Source organism: Rattus norvegicus, chromosome 13 (assembly GCF_036323735.1).
Source record: "Rattus norvegicus strain BN/NHsdMcwi chromosome 13, GRCr8, whole genome shotgun sequence".
NCBI classification, from domain to species: domain Eukaryota; kingdom Metazoa; phylum Chordata; class Mammalia; order Rodentia; family Muridae; genus Rattus; species Rattus norvegicus.
In genome coordinates this window covers 49,339,912-49,357,610 of record NC_086031.1, presented here as the reverse complement: position 1 = coordinate 49,357,610, position 17,699 = coordinate 49,339,912, and the positions used below count along the sequence as shown (strand labels likewise).

Genomic DNA, 17,699 nt, shown 5'->3' with positions numbered 1-17,699 from the left:
CTAATCCTTTAACATTTGGGTTATAGTCTGTGTTGGTAACATAATGATAAAAATATTTACCATTTTGGGATGGGCGTCAAAGATGGCTCAGCAGTTCAGAGCACTTGGTGCTCTTGCTGAAGAAGACACAGGTTTGGTTCCCAGCGCCCATGCAGTGGCTCGCAACTGCCCATGAGTCTCGCTCCAGAGTATCAGATGCTCTTGAGGGCAACAGGCATGCATGTAGTGCACACATGCACAAGCAGGCAAATAATCATACACATGAATATGTTTAAGTGTCCATGGCAGGAGACGAAAGTCATCATTACTCTGCCTTAGTTGATTGGTAGTCCTGGTCGGGGTGTTGCCTGCAGGGTGAAGCATGACCACTGACATTCTGTAACTACCTGTCTGGCAGCAGTGAAAATATGATTAGAAACTTTGGCTCCCTCTTGTTATTTCTCCCCCCACCCAACCCCTCAAACCCCCCACCCCCACCCCCATCCCGATCCCAGAGCTGAGGACCGAACCCAGGGCCTTGCATTTGCTAGGCAAGCACTGTACCACTGAGCTGAATCCCCAACCCCTTTGGCTCCCTCTTTAGCTGCCAGATTATTGAAAGAATGGACCCCAAGAAATTTAGACTTTTCCCAGGAACTTCCAACTGGGTGAGGAATCGGTTAAAGCCCAGGGGCATCCAGAGGAGGAACTGGTGTCCTGGTAAGAGATTTACAGTTTGTCAGTAACCTTGCAGGGGAGACTAGGAGCTAAGGCAGTGATGGCCAGGGGAATCACATTTTCCCTTGACTGCTTACCCTCTATTGAAACTTTACCCTTACTTGAGGATCCTGAAGATGGACTAGACCTGTGTGCCCAGACCCCTCTTGGGGTTAGAAGCACCCTTTTACACAAGAGCCTAAGACCATCAGAAAACAGATATTTACATTACGTTCATATCAGTAGCAAAAGTGCAATTATGAAGTAGCAACAAAAATAACGTTATGATTGGGGATCACCACAGCGTGAGGAACTGTGTTAAAGGGTTGCCACGGTAGGGAGACTGAGACTCACTGTATTAGAGCTTGGAAAGGAATCGCTGGATTTCCTTGTTCCTCTTTCCAATGTGGCCATATTGAATAAATTTCCTTGTTGTTTTTCAGTATTAACTTGGTTATTTTAGTTGTCTTATCGAGGATGAGTGGCTAAACCTGGCTTGTTGGAGCCCAGGCTGTGACTCTAAGTCCTGTATCAACTCCACATGAGTTTGTGAAGGTACATTGGCTCTCTCTCTACCCTGAGACTTTCCACCTGTAACTAACTGTCGACTCTGATAGCTTATGTAGTATTTTTGCAGGCTTGCTCCATGAAGAAAAAAAGAGCTTCCACTGTAAAGAGATTAGCTGGCTGTGTCTCAAGTGGCCTGGGCCACCCCTACCGGTGAGGAGTGAGGCTATAGTTGGAGCTGTCCATTCAGAGGGAGAAGGGGCCATCTCAGGGAGCCAGTGCAGCTGCCAGGGCCCAGGCCTGTGGGCACCGATGGGGACAAAGCTTCTCTGAACTTCCTCTCAATGGACGCCTGTTTCTAGGAATGGGGGCAGGGTGACGCTGCCCCATCCTCCCCCTGCAGGATGTCCAAGACTGGACACCAGAGCAGAGGAGGTTCCACACAAGGGAAGGTGCGGCTCTGCCCCTCCAGAGTTGGCCCATGAGCTGGTCATTAGGAGGTGGCACCAGGATCAGTGTTTCTGGGGTCTGGGATAATGATTGGTCTCAGGAGAGGGGCGGGCACAGGGTACTGCCAGGCCTCCCTGACCGCAGTGACCAGCTGTTGGCTGTGCCCTTAAGGGCTCAGACTGAAGGAGTCACCGCACTGTTGTGGACAGGGAGAGCAGGGCTGTGCCTTGGGGTGAGGGGCACAAGGCTGGTGCTGAGGCTGGTGGGCGTCACTGGTGGGCAGACTCCTGGGCGGAGCCCAGGCAGGGTTACTGCAGGCGGGGCGTTAGTCCCGCCCCCAAAAGGCGGGAGAGGAGCCAGAGCCTGGCGGAGGGCTGGGCGGTGCTGCAGCTCCCGCCGGCCGGCTTCGTCCAGCTTTGTCCTGCGGCCCCTTTTCAAGGCCGTCCTGGCCGCGCCCAGCCCCCTCCGGCCATGCCGCCCGCCGGGCCCCGCGGGGTCGCGCCACTCGCTGCCGTCGTCCTGCTGGTGCTTGGGGCTCCTCTGGGTAAGGGATGGAGAGCGACACGAGATGGGTGGGGTGGGGCGGGATCAGGGAGAGGTTAAAAGGACCAGCCGTGTCCTCAGAGGCTATCCTCCGGCTGTCCATGTGCCCCAGATGCTTACGGTTGTTCTTGGAGCAAGAAGAAATGGCGCTGAGAGGTCAGGCGGTGGGAACCTAACCCCGGCCAGGCGCGGGGTGACTTCAGGGAGAGGGGGGCTTCTAGGGCTGAGCCCCTCAGGGTGGAAACAAAAGTGAGCTTTCAGCTTCCCAAGGCAGTGGGGTTGAGGGTGTCCAGAACTGAACGGGACTGGTATCTACTGGGCAACCCCCACCCCTGCCCGCAGCACTGGCGAGTGAAGACTGCTTGTGGTATCTGGACCGGAATGGCTCCTGGCATCCGGGATTTGACTGCGAGTTTTTCACCTTCTGCTGCGGGACCTGCTACCAGCGGTACTGCTGCAGGGACCTGACCTTACTCATCACCGAGAGACAGCAGAAACACTGCCTGGCCTTCAGGTGGGCTGCGGACTCCCACTCCACCCCTCTTAAGAGGCCTCCTGCTGGCTCCAATGCCCACCTCCACATTCTTAACTGAAGGAGTCACCAGTACTCCAAGTGGTGACAGAGCCGGGTGGTTGGTGTTAGTTACCATGGGCTTGCCCGAGCTGTCTCCAGGGGCTTTCTGGATCCTGATAGGTCTTGGGAGGGAGTTTGCTGAGTTAACACTCAAACAGCAAAGTGGCTTGGTAGGCAGTCGGTGAGAGGACAGGAAGACTTGGGGTTTGTTTCCAGGCTGGCTTCTTACTAGCACTGTGATCCACTGTGACACTTGCCCTCTATAGATCGTTGTTACCTTTTTGAATAATATGGAAGTTGCTAACCTGGCCTGGCGGTTCACACCTGTAATCCCAGCACTCAGAAGGCTGAGGCAGGAGGATCACTAAGGAGTTCCAGACCAGTCTGGGCTACAAAGTGAGACTATCTCAAAAATAATGCTACCGCCAAAAAAAAAAAAAAAAAAAAAGAAAGAAAGAAAGAAAAAAAGAAGAAAAGAAAAGAAAAGAAGAGAAACAGAGTTGCCAAAATTAAAGGTTTTGCTGGTCCTTCCCCTATCCAGCCCAGGGCTGAGGGTAGGTTCTCAGGCAAGCGGACATGCTACTGGTAAGCTACACTCCTAGCCCCCAAATTAGTGGTTTCAAACTTTTTTAAAGGGAGCAGCAAGCATATAACATTGATATAAGAGAATTACAAGTTCTTGTGAGATTTGGTGATAATGGCCCTACATTATTTCAAAGGCTCCATTGAGGCCAACATGTTGTAAACCTAACCAATTAAATGGTAGATGTAAAAGCAGGAGTAGGTGGGCACACTACAAATCCCAGCATGCCTCATACTAACTAGCCAGACAGCATAGCCTCCTGGGAAGTAGAGATCTCTTAGATCTACTAAACCGGGTGGGCAGAGTTAATCCCACAGGGAACCCCAAGTCTTAGCATGCTGTGGCTCCCTGCTGGCCAAGAGTTGGAGCCGGCACAGTGAGGAGTCCCTCTGTGAGTGTCAGAAGGTGAGAGGACCTGTTTTTTTGTCTAAAGTCCCAAGACCATAGCAGGCATCGCCTCTGCTGTAATCCTCTTTGTTGCCGTGGTTGCCACCACCATCTGCTGCTTCCTCTGTTCCTGTTGTTACCTATACCGAAGGCGCCAGCAGCTCCAGAGCACATTTGAAGGTATGCACAGAGTCAGGCAAGATGAGTCTGAAATGGGCTGGGATTGATTCCTGCACTGGGCACCAAAGGGGTCAAGGATTGGTGAATTCTGCAGTGGTGAGTTTCCGTATGCCCGGACACCGCCACCCAGAAATGCATGCAGGTGAACCCTTGAGCATTAGACTGCGTCTGTCCAGGAATGTATGGGAGCAGGCTACTGTGCCCTCGTGTGTGCGTGCACATGCACATAGTTACTGTGCCCTCGTGTGTGCGTGCACATGCACATACAGTCATGTGCGGGAATGCATCGGTTGGTGGCAAGTAAGCTGTAGGCATAAGCCTGCCTGTGGCCGAGTATATGAGGTGGGGTCCACAGTGGTGGACAGTAATTGGGTGTGTCTCAGTACCTCCGGATGTATATTTGAGTGTTGTGTGTAACTGCCCAAGCCTGATAAACATGGGGTGATGGTACCATATGGGAGATCAGTGTGAGGGGAGGACTGGGAGAGGACCCCCTTAGCGGCAGCTGTGTTGGATGACAAGATACCAGCATCTGGAGCTGCCCATTTTCTACCCAAGTGGCGCTTCCCCAGGCTAGACCGCCTCCAGAGGGCTCTCAAAGCTGCTTGGGGGAACAAACTTGGTCAACACAGACGGACCTGCTTAGCTTCATACATAGCTCCCTGCTCAACTCGGGGCAAACAGGCTTTGGAGGCAAAGGCCACAAGTGGCCACCCAGTAGCCTGCCAGGCAGTCGCCAGAGTACTTATCTTGGTTCCCTGGATGGGAGAAGGTTTGCATAGCAGCCGGGTATTTATTTATTTATTTATTTTTTCGTGTCAAGCCAGAAGAGGAAGGGCCTCCTGTAACTTTATTCACCAAATATATACCCCAAGTACACCAGGTAGAAAATATCTGGGAAGCACAGTGGGAAACCCTGGCTCGTTCGGTACCAAAAGCCAGCCGGGTATTTAAATGCTGACCCCTGTCCCTCTTCTAGGCCAAGAGATTCCGATGACAGGCATCCCAATGCAGCCAGTATACCAGTACCCCCCGGACCCCAAAGCTGGACCTGGACCCCCACAGCCTGGTTTCATGTACCCACCTAGTGGTCCTGCTCCTCAGTATCCTCTCTATCCAGCTGGGCCCCCAATCTACAACCCTGCAGGTAAATGCACAGCCTGGAATCCTCGCTCCTTCTCGTCCCCACTCCTTGCTCCACAACCTCCCTTACCTCTTTCCCTGGTAGAGTGCCTTTCCCAGGCTCCTTCCGTGTCTCCTTGGAAACTTCTAGGCATTTTCCCGTGGAATCTGCACACCATGAAGGGGATTGGGGGGAGTACTTCCTGTCTTCCTGTGTCCCACTGACCCTCATCCTGTCTCCTTGGTTTTCAGCTCCTCCACCCTATATGCCACCACAGCCCTCTTACCCAGGAGCCTGAAGAAACAGCTGTGGCTCTGCTGTCCCTTCCATGACGCCGTTTTGTTGGGAGAGTCCCCATCCTGTACCTGCATCTAGCCCTGAGGGTGGGCATGGGTCTTCTGGTCACCAGGCCCCAGGTCAAGCCAAGCCTTGGGCCCTGCTGAGGACAGAGCCCAGAGAAGTGGAACGTGAGCTGAGCTGGAACCAGGCCGTGGATGAGGGGTGGGTAGGGAGGGCTTGGGATTCATGAGCTATTTTCACTGGGAGTAAGATGAGAGCCTGGGTCACAGTCTCTGTTTTCAAGTAGTCCCTCCTCCCAGGATCCCAATCAGAAAGGTGGGGCCCCTCCTATTTGCCCAGTTTGGGCAGAGGTGGAGACCGGTGGGGGGGGTGGGCTCTATCAACAGCTGGCCACAGCCCTTCCCTCTGGCTGCCCGACTGGCCAGAGCTCAGGCCTCCTGGATTAAAGCTGTAACGATATCACTCGTCAGTGGAATCATTGGCCCCTTCTCCTATCCCTGCCTTCTGCTGAACCCAGACTGCTGCCCGCCGCTCCACATTCCACGGCAGGGGAGGGCAGCGCCAGTGGGAGAAGAGCCCTGCCATCAGCCCCATCCCGGGGAAAACCCCTGAGGATCCCTGAACTGTTTTCCAATGCTGTCGGGGCAGATTTGTGGCAGCCAAAAAGAGGGTGCTCATGTGCTTCTCAGGGCCAGGCCTCTGAGACATCCAAGGCATTACCAGCTATATAAAGGCACCTCTCTATTCGAATGTGGGTCTCTTCACTGCCTGACCTTGAACATGCCTCTGAACATCTTCATGTATTGAATGGGGATAACAGTTGTCAGGAGGATACACACTGGCATTGAAACTATAAATCCGTCCTTTCCTCCTGATCAGAGAGGCCCAGGACTCAGAGCCAAGTACAGAGATGTGGTCCCCTAACACACTGGTGTAAGGTACTGGACTGCTTGATCCTCACGAGATGCTAAGGTGTCAGGTCCTACAGGCCAATGTCCCGGTCCACAGAAGCTAGGTATAAGGTCTGTGAAGGCTACCTAGAAGAGGTGACCGGGGGGTATCAGTGGATGCACAGAGCTGTCTGCCCATCTTCCCTTGCTTGGATCCTTAAAGTCATAGTCTTTGTGCTCTCGGGACAACTGGTGACAGATGCAGGAAGTTCTGAGGTTTGGGGATGCTGGTATGGGCTGTGAGAGCCTCAGTCATGATAACTAAGTGCCCTGCTACTAGGACTCACCCTGAGACCATTTTTAATAGTTTTGGGTCAAGTAGGGAAAATGCCAAGTTATCCAGTGTCCCCTACTCCCATTTCTTTAAGTTCAGCTTTTTTTTTTTTTTATTTTTATAACCACCTTCAGGAAATCTTGCCCAGTGCAGCCTCAAGTTTCTGGCTTCCAGCAGCCTTTATAGGTTCTAGGCAGGACCATTGTCCTCACAATGTCCCCAGAGCCCTCTGTAGCCACATACCCAGGGGGCACTACCTCATATCACATAGCCCAGAAGTGGAAACATTGGGGCCTGAGTCATAGACTCCCTAGAGCAAGGATCTGCCCCAGAGTTCACAGCTTTCCTCTCCTCAGTGAAGTCGAGGGGTCCCTGAATTTATCCTCTGAGCCTGAACCTTGTCACAGAGGGGCAGCTGATGCTCCTGGGGACGCGCCTTGGCCTACAGCTGCAGATTCGCTCTCTCTTTGAGGGCAGAGGGAAGAGATGGAGCTGGTGTTACACCTTGTTTCTTCCATTAGACTTCAGAAGACCATAACGGAATTCATTGCCCTTGAGTCAGCAATCTGGGACCTTTGTAGGGTAGGATGGGAGGTTTACACCAGCTAGAGCTGCAGGTGGAGAAGGGCTATTTCCAGCTAACACAGCAAAGCACCAGAAATAAGAATTCTAAGGAGAGGGGTTGGGGATTTAGCTCAGTGGTAGAGCACTTGCCTAGCAAGCGGAAGGCCCTGGGTTCGGTCCCCAACTCCGAAAAAAAAGAAAAAAAAAAAAGAATTCTAAGGAGAAAGAGGAAGCATTCCAGTGCTGGGGGCAGTGGGTTGCAGACTTCTAGCATACACTGGAGCTTCTTCATGGAGGATAACATTCTATCTCCCTCAAACACTCCTAATTTCCAGCCTGCTGCGTGTGTCTCATTGGAGAGTAAACAGAGCCCAGCAAGACCTGGGGGAGCCGGGGTTGGGGATTTAGCTCAGTGGTAGAGCGCTTGCCTAGGAAGCGCAAGGCCCTGGGTTAGGTCCCCAGCTCCGGAAAAAAAAGAACAAAACAAAACAAAAAAAAAAAAAAGAAAGAAAAGACAAGACCTGGGGGAGCCTAGAGGCCTATATTTGCCCCTTTCCATTACTTAGCAGTCCCAAAAACCACAGGCAGGTCAGAAAGAGGAGCTCTGGGGTGGGGCTCACTCTGGCTGTTGTGGGACTGGATACAGAACTAGTACCCAAGGTCTACTCAGGGCACTGTTTCAGACCTGAAGGAACCGTTAAGAACTAGGAGACCTCAGTGATGGAACCATGGTCTTGCTAGGATAGGAGGAGACATTGAACAGCCTCAGGGCTGGTGCAGGAATCTAGTTGGGGGTGGGGGGAGGTGTGCTTTTATAAAATGAATGAATGAATGAATGAATGAATGAATGAATGAATGGTCTATACACTGTATGCAGCCCTGGGCTTGCTTCTCAACTGAAGCACACACAAACCTAGACAAACGTGGATCTGTTCAGGTGCGTTTGTTTGTCAGGGGTAGAGTGACAGAGCTCCAAGGGGTTTGGGTGCCGTGAGGGGAGAGGGCTAGAGCAAAGACAACATGAGAATACCGCAGGGGTCAAGGGAAAGTTAAGTGAGAAAGAGGAGGAAGCAGGGTAGCTGACTAGAAGGGAGGTGCACCTTAACAAAAAAGTCACTTCTGGCCTAGAGGGAAGAAGGGGAAGGAGGCCTGGAGGGGAAATGGGGAGGCAGGCCTGGAAGGGGGAGTTCCAGAAGAGGAGAAGGCTTTTGGGGCACTGACAGGACTTCCAATGCAGCACCCCTGGCGCCTGACTTCCAGGTTGATTTCAGCTGGATAGCATCTGCTATCAGGGGCGGGGGTTGTGCTCCGTCCTCCAGATGGCGACAAGAGAACTTGGTTTTCCAGAAAAGCTTGGTCGTGAGCGAGTGTCCCACGTCCAGATCTATGCCTCAACAGTGGTCAAGTAAGCGCGGAGTCCACGCTCGGCCCTGAGACCGGAGCCCATTGATTGCCATAGCTCATCATATGTTGAGCTCCAGTGACAATATGGGATATGATATAAAAGCCTAGCCAACTGCCCGTGCCCACGTGCCAGGCAGACCCTTGTCCTAGGCCCGCCCGAGTCCCCCACTCTGGCTAGGGAAAGTGAAGAGCCGGAGGAGGAACTTCTCGGTTTGGGGGCAGTAGGCATGTAATGGAACCTCAGAAAGAACAGGACGGATGCTAAAAAAGGCTGAGGTCAGGTGTTGGCTTCTCTTGGATCTAGAAGACCTGCTCTCACAGGGTGGGGGTTGGGGGAGCGACCTGGAGTTGAGTCTGGATTCATTAACTTGAACGAATCATTTGCTTTCTTTGAACCTCTCTGCTCGCCCCTCCCCCGCGTAAAACGTAGGTGATAGATGGGGATAGATCTTTTCTAATGCTAGTTCTGACCTTCCTCGGTTTTAGGAAGGAAAAACCCGCTAGACGCGTGACTCCGGGTTCAGGTTCCTCAGGCGGACAGCAGAACTCGCGGAGCCGACAGAAACGCTTCTGCGAATCCCGCGTGTCCTGAGCTCAAGCATCCGCCCCGCACCTCGAGCGGGTCCGGTACCGCACCGACAGTCGCGTAGGGTGGGGCTAGCTTCCCTTCCGCATCTCTGGTCTTCTCTGACCTCCGCAGCCAGCTCCAGGTCCAAGCTTTAGGCTGCTCTCTGGAGCAGAAGAGCCTGGGACGCAGTTCTCCTCGAGGTGGCGCTGCGCCCCCACATCAGGTTTAAAGGCACTTAGAATTCTGTGATTACATCATTCCAGGCTTAATGGGCTCTGGGAGGCAGAGGGTTGGGGAGTGTGTGTGACTCCAGTCCCCACCCCGCCTAAATCGTGTTTCCAGCTAAGTAAACAAACAAACAAACAAACAAACAAACAAGAAAGCAAAGGTGAAAAGTTATAAAGGAGACTTTAAGATTGGAGATTGGCCGGGTGTGGTAGCACACACCTTTAATCCCTGTGGAGGCAAACAGATGTTTGTGAGTTCGAAGTTAGCCTGCTTTATGTAGGGAGTTCTAAGTCAGCCAAGACTACATAGAGAAGAGGAAGATATCTATATCTACATCGACATCTATCTACCTATCATCTACCTATCTATATTTCTGTTTGGCTTCCAATGTCATTGTGAAAAACTATCACTGGTCCATTTTTCAGCAGCAGAGAGGAGTGAAGACTTCGGTCCTGCCTCTTATCAGCCATGTACCCATGTGAAGCTGATTAATTTCTATCTGCAAACCAGTGAGGCTATTGGCTTCCACCTCGCAGAGTTGGAAGATAAGCAGAAGCACCCTTAAGATCTACCTAGTGGGGGCTGGAGAGATGGCTCAGCGGTTAAGAGCACTGACTGCTCTTCCACAGGTCCTGAGTTCAAATCTCAGTAACCACATGGTGGCTCACAACCATCTGTAAAGATCTACCTAGTGCCCTGCACCATCAGATGCAAGCTCGTGGGCTTGGCTCCAAATCACGATCTTTGAGATCTGGGAGCCAGCGCTGGGATATCTCCTCCCCTGGGCCAGCCCATTACTTAAGCAGTAATGGGGTGGGGAAGGAATGGAATCAGAAGGTACCCTGGGATATGAGTAGGCCCTCTCTGATTTTAGCCAGACCTACAACAGCTATCCTACTTCCTTAGGGAGGTGGGACCCCACCCATATTCCAACTGCTTTCCTCTCTGCTTCTAGAGAGAAAGAGAGAGACAGACAGACAGACAGACAGACAGACAGACAGACAGATGTCTGTGACCCAGAACCAAGGTGGTAATTTCATGGTGGCACAGTAATCTTCAGGCCAGTAAGTCAGAAAGAGATCATGTTGGAGATGGAAACCAAGGCCTCCATGCTAGGCATGGGAGCTGACGCTGGGCTTCATCCCTAGTTGGAACAGTATTCCATAGATCCCCAGTGATGCCTCCAGTGGGAGCATGCCCTAAGTCACACTGGTGTCCCTCCCTGAGTCACTCTGACTCACTCTGCCTTCCTTCGCCTGTAACTGCTGTGAAGAACTGGCCCTGAGCCTACAGTAGGAAGAGTCACGGAATGGTCATCCCTGAACGTGCCTTATATAGCCATCGCCAGGGCCCTGTGTGACTCTCTGCCCCTGAGAACATCTCTGGGCACAGATACGAGGCAAAGAGACTGGCGAGGAACAGACCTGCAACACCAGGTCGGGAGGTTGTCTCAAGAGTTCAAGCTTTCCCCCATATTGCCCTCTCTGTCTATGGTCACCTTGAATGGTTTGGCAGGGACCCTGAGCTTTTGGAGGCCTTCTAGGGAACCCGGGGTGAACATTAGAACCATTAACACATGAAGAAAAGGTGAGGTATAGCCACTCGCAGCTAAAGGTTTGTATATATTATCAAAATCTTATGGAAAAACAGATATATAGCTATTATACAGCAGCAGGTGGTGTGAAGGAAACGTCTGCTTTGGCATCAACCCTTCAGGTCCAGCTGCTGTCTGTCTGTCTACTCCCAGCTGGAGCCTACCTTCTCTCAGGTACTGTCCAACCATGTCCGCTGCCCAGGCACATCAGATGGAGGCTTTATAGTGTTCCCAGCCCTCCTGCTCTGCCTTCCGACTCCCTTGCCCTCCATCTTTCTACCTCTGCCCCATGGAGTGCCACTGGCCCAGCCGCTTGGCCCCAAGGGCTCCTCAGAGGCCTGAATCCTGGCCCTGGAGGCAGTGAGGCTGGGGTGGATATGTGGTCCCTGGGAGACATCTTCTCTGTGACGTACTTAAAGGACTCCTCTTGTCCCGACACTTCACTCCAGCTCCAGGTTTCAAAGCAATTTTTGAAGAGCCTCAGAGACAAGAAAAGGAAAGGGAGAAGAGATGAGGTGTCCTCCCTCGAGCGCGGCCCAGGTCTCGAGCTCTCCCATGGTGGACAGGGGCAGCTGTAGCAGCTCAGCCAGGGTGGGGTGGCGGGGGTCTGTGTAGCCCTGGAACAAGAGTCTAGGCAGTCAGGCATTGGTACCAATGCCTGGCTGCCTGTCCTATTGAAGCAGCTTGGGCACCTCTACCTGTAAGGCAAAGCAGAGATGGGTTAGCTCAAGGAATCCAACACCGTACCCTAGAGTCTAACTCACTTTCCTTCCCTGCCAAAGGACACCACGCAAACACCTCAGCATGTGTCTGTGGGATGAATGTTCTGCAAAAACCATATGCTGGGGCTGGAGAGATGGCTCAGCAGTTAAGAGCACTGACTGCTCTTCCAGAGGTCCTGAGTTCAATTCCCAGCAACCACATGGTGGCTCACAACCATTATGAGATCCGATACCCTCTTCTGGTGTGTCTGAAGACAGCGACAGCGTACTCATATACATTAAATAAATAAATCTTTAAAAGACAAACCAAAACAGATGTCAGCAAGAAGCCTCTGGATCACAGCTGCCTTCCCCTCTATGTTTTGGTCTTTAGTCACAAATGATGGTGAGGAAAGCCAAGTGTCCAGTCAGAAAGGCAAATGTTTCTGGGCTCTGTCACTCACGTGGGACTGGCAGGGAGGCAAGGATGTGAGAATCGAGAGATAATGAGACAGTCCTGTGTCCAGGGCACTGGGAGTTAAAAGCATACCCTCCTAGGGGTGACCTTTAGGATAGACTGGCCCATGGACTTGGGCTGATCCTGAGAGTGAACGAAATAGAACAATGATGGCTTTTGTTGGAAAAACCAGAGCATAGAAAGGCCACGTGCCAGGACCTATGGCAGCCTTGTATATATAGGGGCCGCTTCTCCATTTCTAGGGGAAGCAGGTTTCACCACAAGTGGAGAAGGCAGAGAACAGAGTCCAGAGGAAGAGCGAAAGGTCTTTCCTCTAAGAGAGATGATGTGGCCTGTTGGAGGCTGGATGGCTGAGAGGCCCTGGGAGTCTGAGGCCCTGTGGCCTGACACGGGCTCCTCCGTGTGCGTTCCCTGTGTACCCTGCCTTATCCAATAAGCCTAGACCTGTCCTGGCGCCATAGCCACGCCCACCACCACTTGCCTTCTTCAGCTGCTTAAGGTTGCTGGAACGGATGGCAGCTAGGAGTTGGTCACGTGAGTTCTTCTCCTGGGCAGGGAGCACTTTGTCTCCCATCTTCCTCTGGGTGGCTGGTGAGAGTGAGTTCTTTAGGTTCTCCATGATAAGGGGTGGGGCCAGTGGAGGGGGAGGGGGAGGCGGGGCTGCTGGGACACCCGCTTTCTTGGGTGAGTTCTTTGGAGCAGACTTTGGGGATGGCTGGGGTGAAGGTTTGGGGGAGCCCTTGGGCAGAGCCCCGACCTTGGGTACCTCCAGCCGGTCCTTCTTCTCCCCACTGGCTTCCTGGGCCTGCTTTTGCTCTTGCAGCCGTTTCTGTCGCTGCTTGTCCATGTTTCGGCTAAGCAGATTGGTGACAGTCATCCGGGGTCCAGCCAGCTCGAAATGGTAGCCCAGCTTGAGTAGGGTGGTGTTCTCCTTGAGCAGCTTGGCAATCTCCATCTCCGTCTTGCCTCCACAGATGTGCCTCTGGTTGTGAAAACGCAGCTCCGTCAGCGTGTTGTTCTGGAGGAGGGCCCGGAAGATGGCCAGGATGCCTTTGCCAGTGATGTGATTGGAGTCCAGGTTGAGGCTGGTGATGGTCTTATTGGCCTTCAGCATGATGGCAATGGCAAAGGCCACGTGGTCGTCGGCCCGAGTGTTGGCCAAGGCAAACACCTTGACCACGGTGTTGAACTCCAAGGCCTCGGTAAACCGGACTAGGATTTCATTGGTGATGCAGTCTGAGTTGTTGACGTTCACCTCGGTCATCTCTGGGTCATTGTTCTTCACTTTCTCCAGAGGTTCGTCAAATATACTGGGAGCTGCTTCCTCTTCTGCCCTGGCTTGCCCATCAGAGGGCTTGCTGGGGCCGCTGGGGGGCTGCTTCTCTCTGGTCTTGCCCTCTTCTCTGACTCCTTTATCAGGTTGGGTTTCTTCCTTCTTCACTTTTTCGTCTTCCTTTCTCGAGTCTCTGCTCCCACATCCTATGCCCTTGACCTCTGGTTTCTTGTCCCTATCTTCGCGTGACTCTTTCTGCTTCCCGTCCTCCTGTCTCCCAACTGTGCTCCTGTTCTCTGCTGTTAGCTTCACCTCCTCTTTCTTGCTGGGCTCCTTTACCTCCTCTCTCTTCTTGTCTTTGTCTCTGCTCAAGCCTGCGTTCCTGACACTCCCTGTCTTCTCCTCTTCCTTCTTCGTGGTGGCGGCTGCCCTTTCTTCTCTGCCATCTTTCCCGGCTTCCTTCCTGTCCACTGCAGCCCTGACCCTGCCCTTGTCAATGCCCCTGATGACCTTCTCCTCCTTGGGCTTCTCACTACCTCTGCTGTCGGCCTCCTCTCGATCCCTGGAGAAGCTTTTCTTTAAAACGCCCTTCTTCGGCTCCTTGCCCACGTCTGAGTCCTGTCTGGGGCCTAGGGCCTTTCTGCTGGCATTGCTGCCCTTGTCCTCTCCGTTCTTGGCATCAGTCTTCCTCCCCACTTGCTTGCTTTCCTAAGAATTCAGAAAAGAAAAATAAGCACACAGAGCTGGCCCCAGAGGGAGGGAGAGAGAGCGTGTACGGACCAGAGGGAGGGCTTGTATAAGTGCCCTTGAATCTCTGAAGGACGTTACATTTGGGGAAGGTTGACAGCCTGCCTCAGTTGAGTTTTGTAGAGGCAGGACTGGGTTCTGGCCTCAAGAGAGAGGACTGACATCAGACTCATGGCCTCGGGTTTGGGCCATGTGTACATGGAAAAAATATGCCGAGAGATCAGTTCCTCCACAGAGTACCTTAGGCCTTTCCAGTCATGGGTGAAAATTTAGTTTCCTGCTACACACATGGTAAACTAAGGAAAACCACTCTTGCCAGAAAAATCTCTGTCTTGTTTATAGTGCTAAATGTTCATAGATTTGTTTGCATTTATTTTTTCTTTTTTAAAGATTTAATTGTTGGGCTGGAAAGATGGCTCAGGGGTCAAGAAAGACCCAGGTTCAATTCCCAGCACCCATGAGGAGCCTAACAACCACGTGTTGCTTCAGATGCCTTCCATTGGCCTCCTTGGATACCAGGCATGCAAGTGGTACCCTGAACACACATGCAGGTAAAATGCCCATACAAATGATACCATAAAAAATATTTTTAAAAGACTTATTTATGCTGGACAGTGGTTGCTCACACCTTTAATCCCAGCACTAGGGAGGCAGAGGCAGGTGGATCTCTGAATCTGAAGCCAGCCTGGTCTACAGAGGGATATACAGAGAAACCTTGTCTCAATAAACAAGCAAACAAACAAATAAACACAAGTAAGAAGAAAACAAAACAACAAACTTACTTATTTTGTGTTTTATGTGTTTGCCTGCATGCTTGTATGTATACTACATGCCTGCAGTTCCCACAGAGGGCAGAAGAGGGCACTGGATTCCCTAGGAATTGGAGTCACACAAGGTTGTGAGAACCCATGTGGGTGCTGGGAACCCACTGGGTACTTTACAAGAATAGCCTGCCCTTTTTTTGTTTTGTTTTCTGTTCTGTTGTTTTGGAAAGGGGTGGGAGGTTGGATGTTGAGACAGCCTTAGCTGTCCTGAAACTTGCTATGTAGGCCAGACTGGCCTCAAACTCACAGAGATTCCCCTGCCTCCGCCTCCCAAGTTTTAGAATTAAAGACATGCAACACCATGCCTGACCAAGAGCACCGAGAGCTTAGCTACTAAGCCACTTCTCCAGCTCCAAGTTTATGTTGTAATATACATTAAAGAGGGCAGTAAGATGGCTCAGAGGCAAAGGTATTCACCACCTAGATCCCATGGTGAAGAAAACCAGTTCCTAAAAGTTGTCCTCTGAGCATACTGATGTGTGCACTCACAAGCACACACACTGAGTATAATACATTAACTGCAATAAAGTGTCAGTTGGCTGACTCCTTGAGTGTCTGACTCCCCTCGCATTCATTCTGCATTCATAGTAAGTGCTTAATATCCTTCAGTCTAATCCTGAGGGAGTCAAGGGCTTCGGATAATGAATTTTGTAAGAGTGTGTGTGTGTGTGTGTGTGTGTGTGTGTGTGTGTGTGTGTGTGACTAAGGATCAAAACATGCTAGGCAAGTGCACCTTCCATGGAGCTGTACCCTCAGCTGAAGCCAATACATTTGCAAAAGGGGAAAATGTTGGAATGATCAAGATAATGTTGCTAACATTTTATTTTACCAACCAAGGTTATTTCTAAATTCTATTCTCTGTACCATTGAATGAATATGTGTGCATATATATACACATGGACACACCTTGAAATAAAAAGGAACTAATTAATTAGGTAGACATAATAGAGCTGAACCGTTCCATCGAGTGTGTGTCTTCTGTAACAGTCCACAGTTTTGTCATCTTTATTATTTAGTAAGGACTTTGATGGGGCCAAGCATGGTGGCAAACGCCTCTAGTTTTAGTATTAGGGAGACAGAGGCAGTCAAGTCTATATGAGTTTGAGACTGGCTTGGTCTATGTAGTGAGTTCCAGGCTAACTAGGGCTATGTAGTGAAATCCTATCCAAAGAAGAAGAGGAGGAAGAGGAGGAGGGAGATGAGGAGGAGGGAGATGAGGAGGGAGAGGAGGGGAAGAGAAGGAGAAAGAGGAGGAAGAGGAGAAGGAAGAGGAAGGAGGAGAAAGAACGAGGGGGAAGAGGAAGAGGAGGAGGAGAAAGAGGCGAGGAAGAAGAAGGAGGAGGAAGGAGGAAGAAGAAGAAGGAGGAGGAGGAAGAGGAGGAGGAGGAAGAGGAGGAGGAGGAGAAAGAGGTGAGGAAGAAGGAGGAGGAGGAGGAAGAGGAGGAGGAGAAAGGTGAGGAAGAAGAAGGAGGAGGAGGAAGAGGAGGAGGAAGGAGGAGGAAGAGGAAGGAGGAGAAACAAAAACCACTTTGCCAGGGACAAGTTCCTCTCTGTGCAGAGCCCTGGAAACCACTGAGGGCAGCCTACTCTGAATACAGATGCTCTGATGTTGTCTGGAGAGGCCCTGAGATGGAATCGACTTCAGTCAGTAGAGGCTTGAGTGTTCCAGGCAGCACAGGCCACCCAGCACCTCCACAGAGCCCACTTCCTTCCTCTGCAGAGGTGTGAATGGGCATTTCACAGTGCTTGCTTCTCATCGCTGCAGGAGAGGCAGAGGGAGCAGTAGATTGCCTCAGAGGATGCAGGCCATTTGACTAGACATAGGACGGAGAGTCAGGAGCAACTGCGTCACTAAGGGATGTGTGAGATCTTTTCCTGCAGTTTTTCTTTTTTACTATGACGAGACCAGGAACAGCTTCTTTCTTTCAGGTGTGCCCAACAGAGTGTAGGAAGATGGAGAGTCAGGGTTTGGAAGAGCAATAGTCCATGGCACCCTCTGGCCATGCAGCCCTTCCTTACCACGACCCTTCCCAGAGGGGATAGAGACGAGGTTGGGCCTGAATTGCAAACACCCTAGTAGGGACCAGCCCTGGAGTTTTTTGACTTCTCTCCCACGATCACATAGGCAGGCAAGGGCTGGAGGCCTGGGAGACTGGGCCTTGGACTGTGCCCCTTTCAATCTTAAGCCCAGAAAAAACAGCTGTACTGTGTGTCACTGGAGCTGTGTGGTGAGCAGAGCCCTTTACTCTCTAACTGGCTCTCAGGAGCTGGGTCTGGCCCATGAGATCCTGGGGCAGCTTTCCATCTACAGCTGCTTTAGAAGACCTCCTCGAGCTAGCCTGGGAATCCCTTCTCCCATCCCATCTCATTGGGCCCTTAACGCCTTCCTCTCATTGCAGGAGCACGGTGGAGAGCGATAGCTCTGGAGGAGGTCCGGCTTGGGACAGAGCCTGCTACCTTCCCTTCTCTCTCTGTTGCCCGGGTGTGGCCATCTGCTTACTGTTTATTGCTCAAACACCTCTCCAGAACGCCCAGACTGCTCAGCTCACAGCCTTGCCTTCAAGGGAGGCTGAGATAACCACCAAGTGTACTGGGCAGACGTAGGCAAACAAAACTGGAGCTCAGGCCCAACTGTCTCATTAGCAGCCATCAAGTCAATAGGAGAGTATCATCTGGTCTTTCCTATTAGGGGTCAAGGCTCCGTGCCCTGCCTGCTCTACACTCCTCTTACCTGAGTGCCACACCACCCCC

At 51.8% G+C, this 17,699-nt stretch overlaps 2 protein-coding genes across 3 annotated transcripts in view; one reads left to right on the top strand and one right to left on the bottom strand.

The window, feature by feature from the left end:
- Positions 1–2,011: 2,011 nt before the first annotated feature.
- On the top strand, positions 2,012–6,093 carry Shisa4 (shisa family member 4). Its single transcript, NM_001077826.2, has 5 exons — positions 2,012–2,197; positions 2,539–2,710; positions 3,787–3,920; positions 4,900–5,067; positions 5,295–6,093. The coding sequence occupies exons 1-5, from the start codon at positions 2,125–2,127 to the stop codon at positions 5,339–5,341; spliced, it is 594 nt and encodes a 197-aa protein (NP_001071294.1). The 5' UTR covers positions 2,012–2,124; the 3' UTR covers positions 5,342–6,093.
- A 3,547-nt stretch (positions 6,094–9,640) lies between these two features.
- Lmod1 (leiomodin 1) overlaps positions 9,641–17,699 on the bottom strand; it is a 42,278-nt gene continuing 34,219 nt past the window's right edge. Inside the window, exons 2-3 of one of the 2 annotated variants that reach the window (NM_001107179.2) lie at positions 12,586–14,085; positions 9,641–11,623 (exon numbers count right to left, since the gene is read on the bottom strand). In NM_001107179.2, coding sequence (NP_001100649.2) covers positions 11,597–11,623; positions 12,586–14,085 — 1,527 coding nt within the window. In that variant the 3' untranslated portion in view covers positions 9,641–11,596. Of the gene's footprint in view, positions 11,624–12,581; positions 14,086–17,699 lie in introns of both variants that reach the window. The other variant, XM_063272307.1, reaches the window with a different exon arrangement.

Excerpts from the sequence above, each read along its gene's own strand:
- Shisa4 (NM_001077826.2), top strand. The coding sequence starts at position 2,125 with ATGCCGCCCGCCGGGCCCCGCGGGGTCGCGCCACTCGCTGCCGTCGTC. Across the intron at positions 3,921-4,899 it reads GCTCCAGAGCACATTTGAAG|GCCAAGAGATTCCGATGACA; the intron begins GTATGCACAGAG and ends TCCCTCTTCTAG. Across the intron at positions 5,068-5,294 it reads CCCAATCTACAACCCTGCAG|CTCCTCCACCCTATATGCCA; the intron begins GTAAATGCACAG and ends CTTGGTTTTCAG.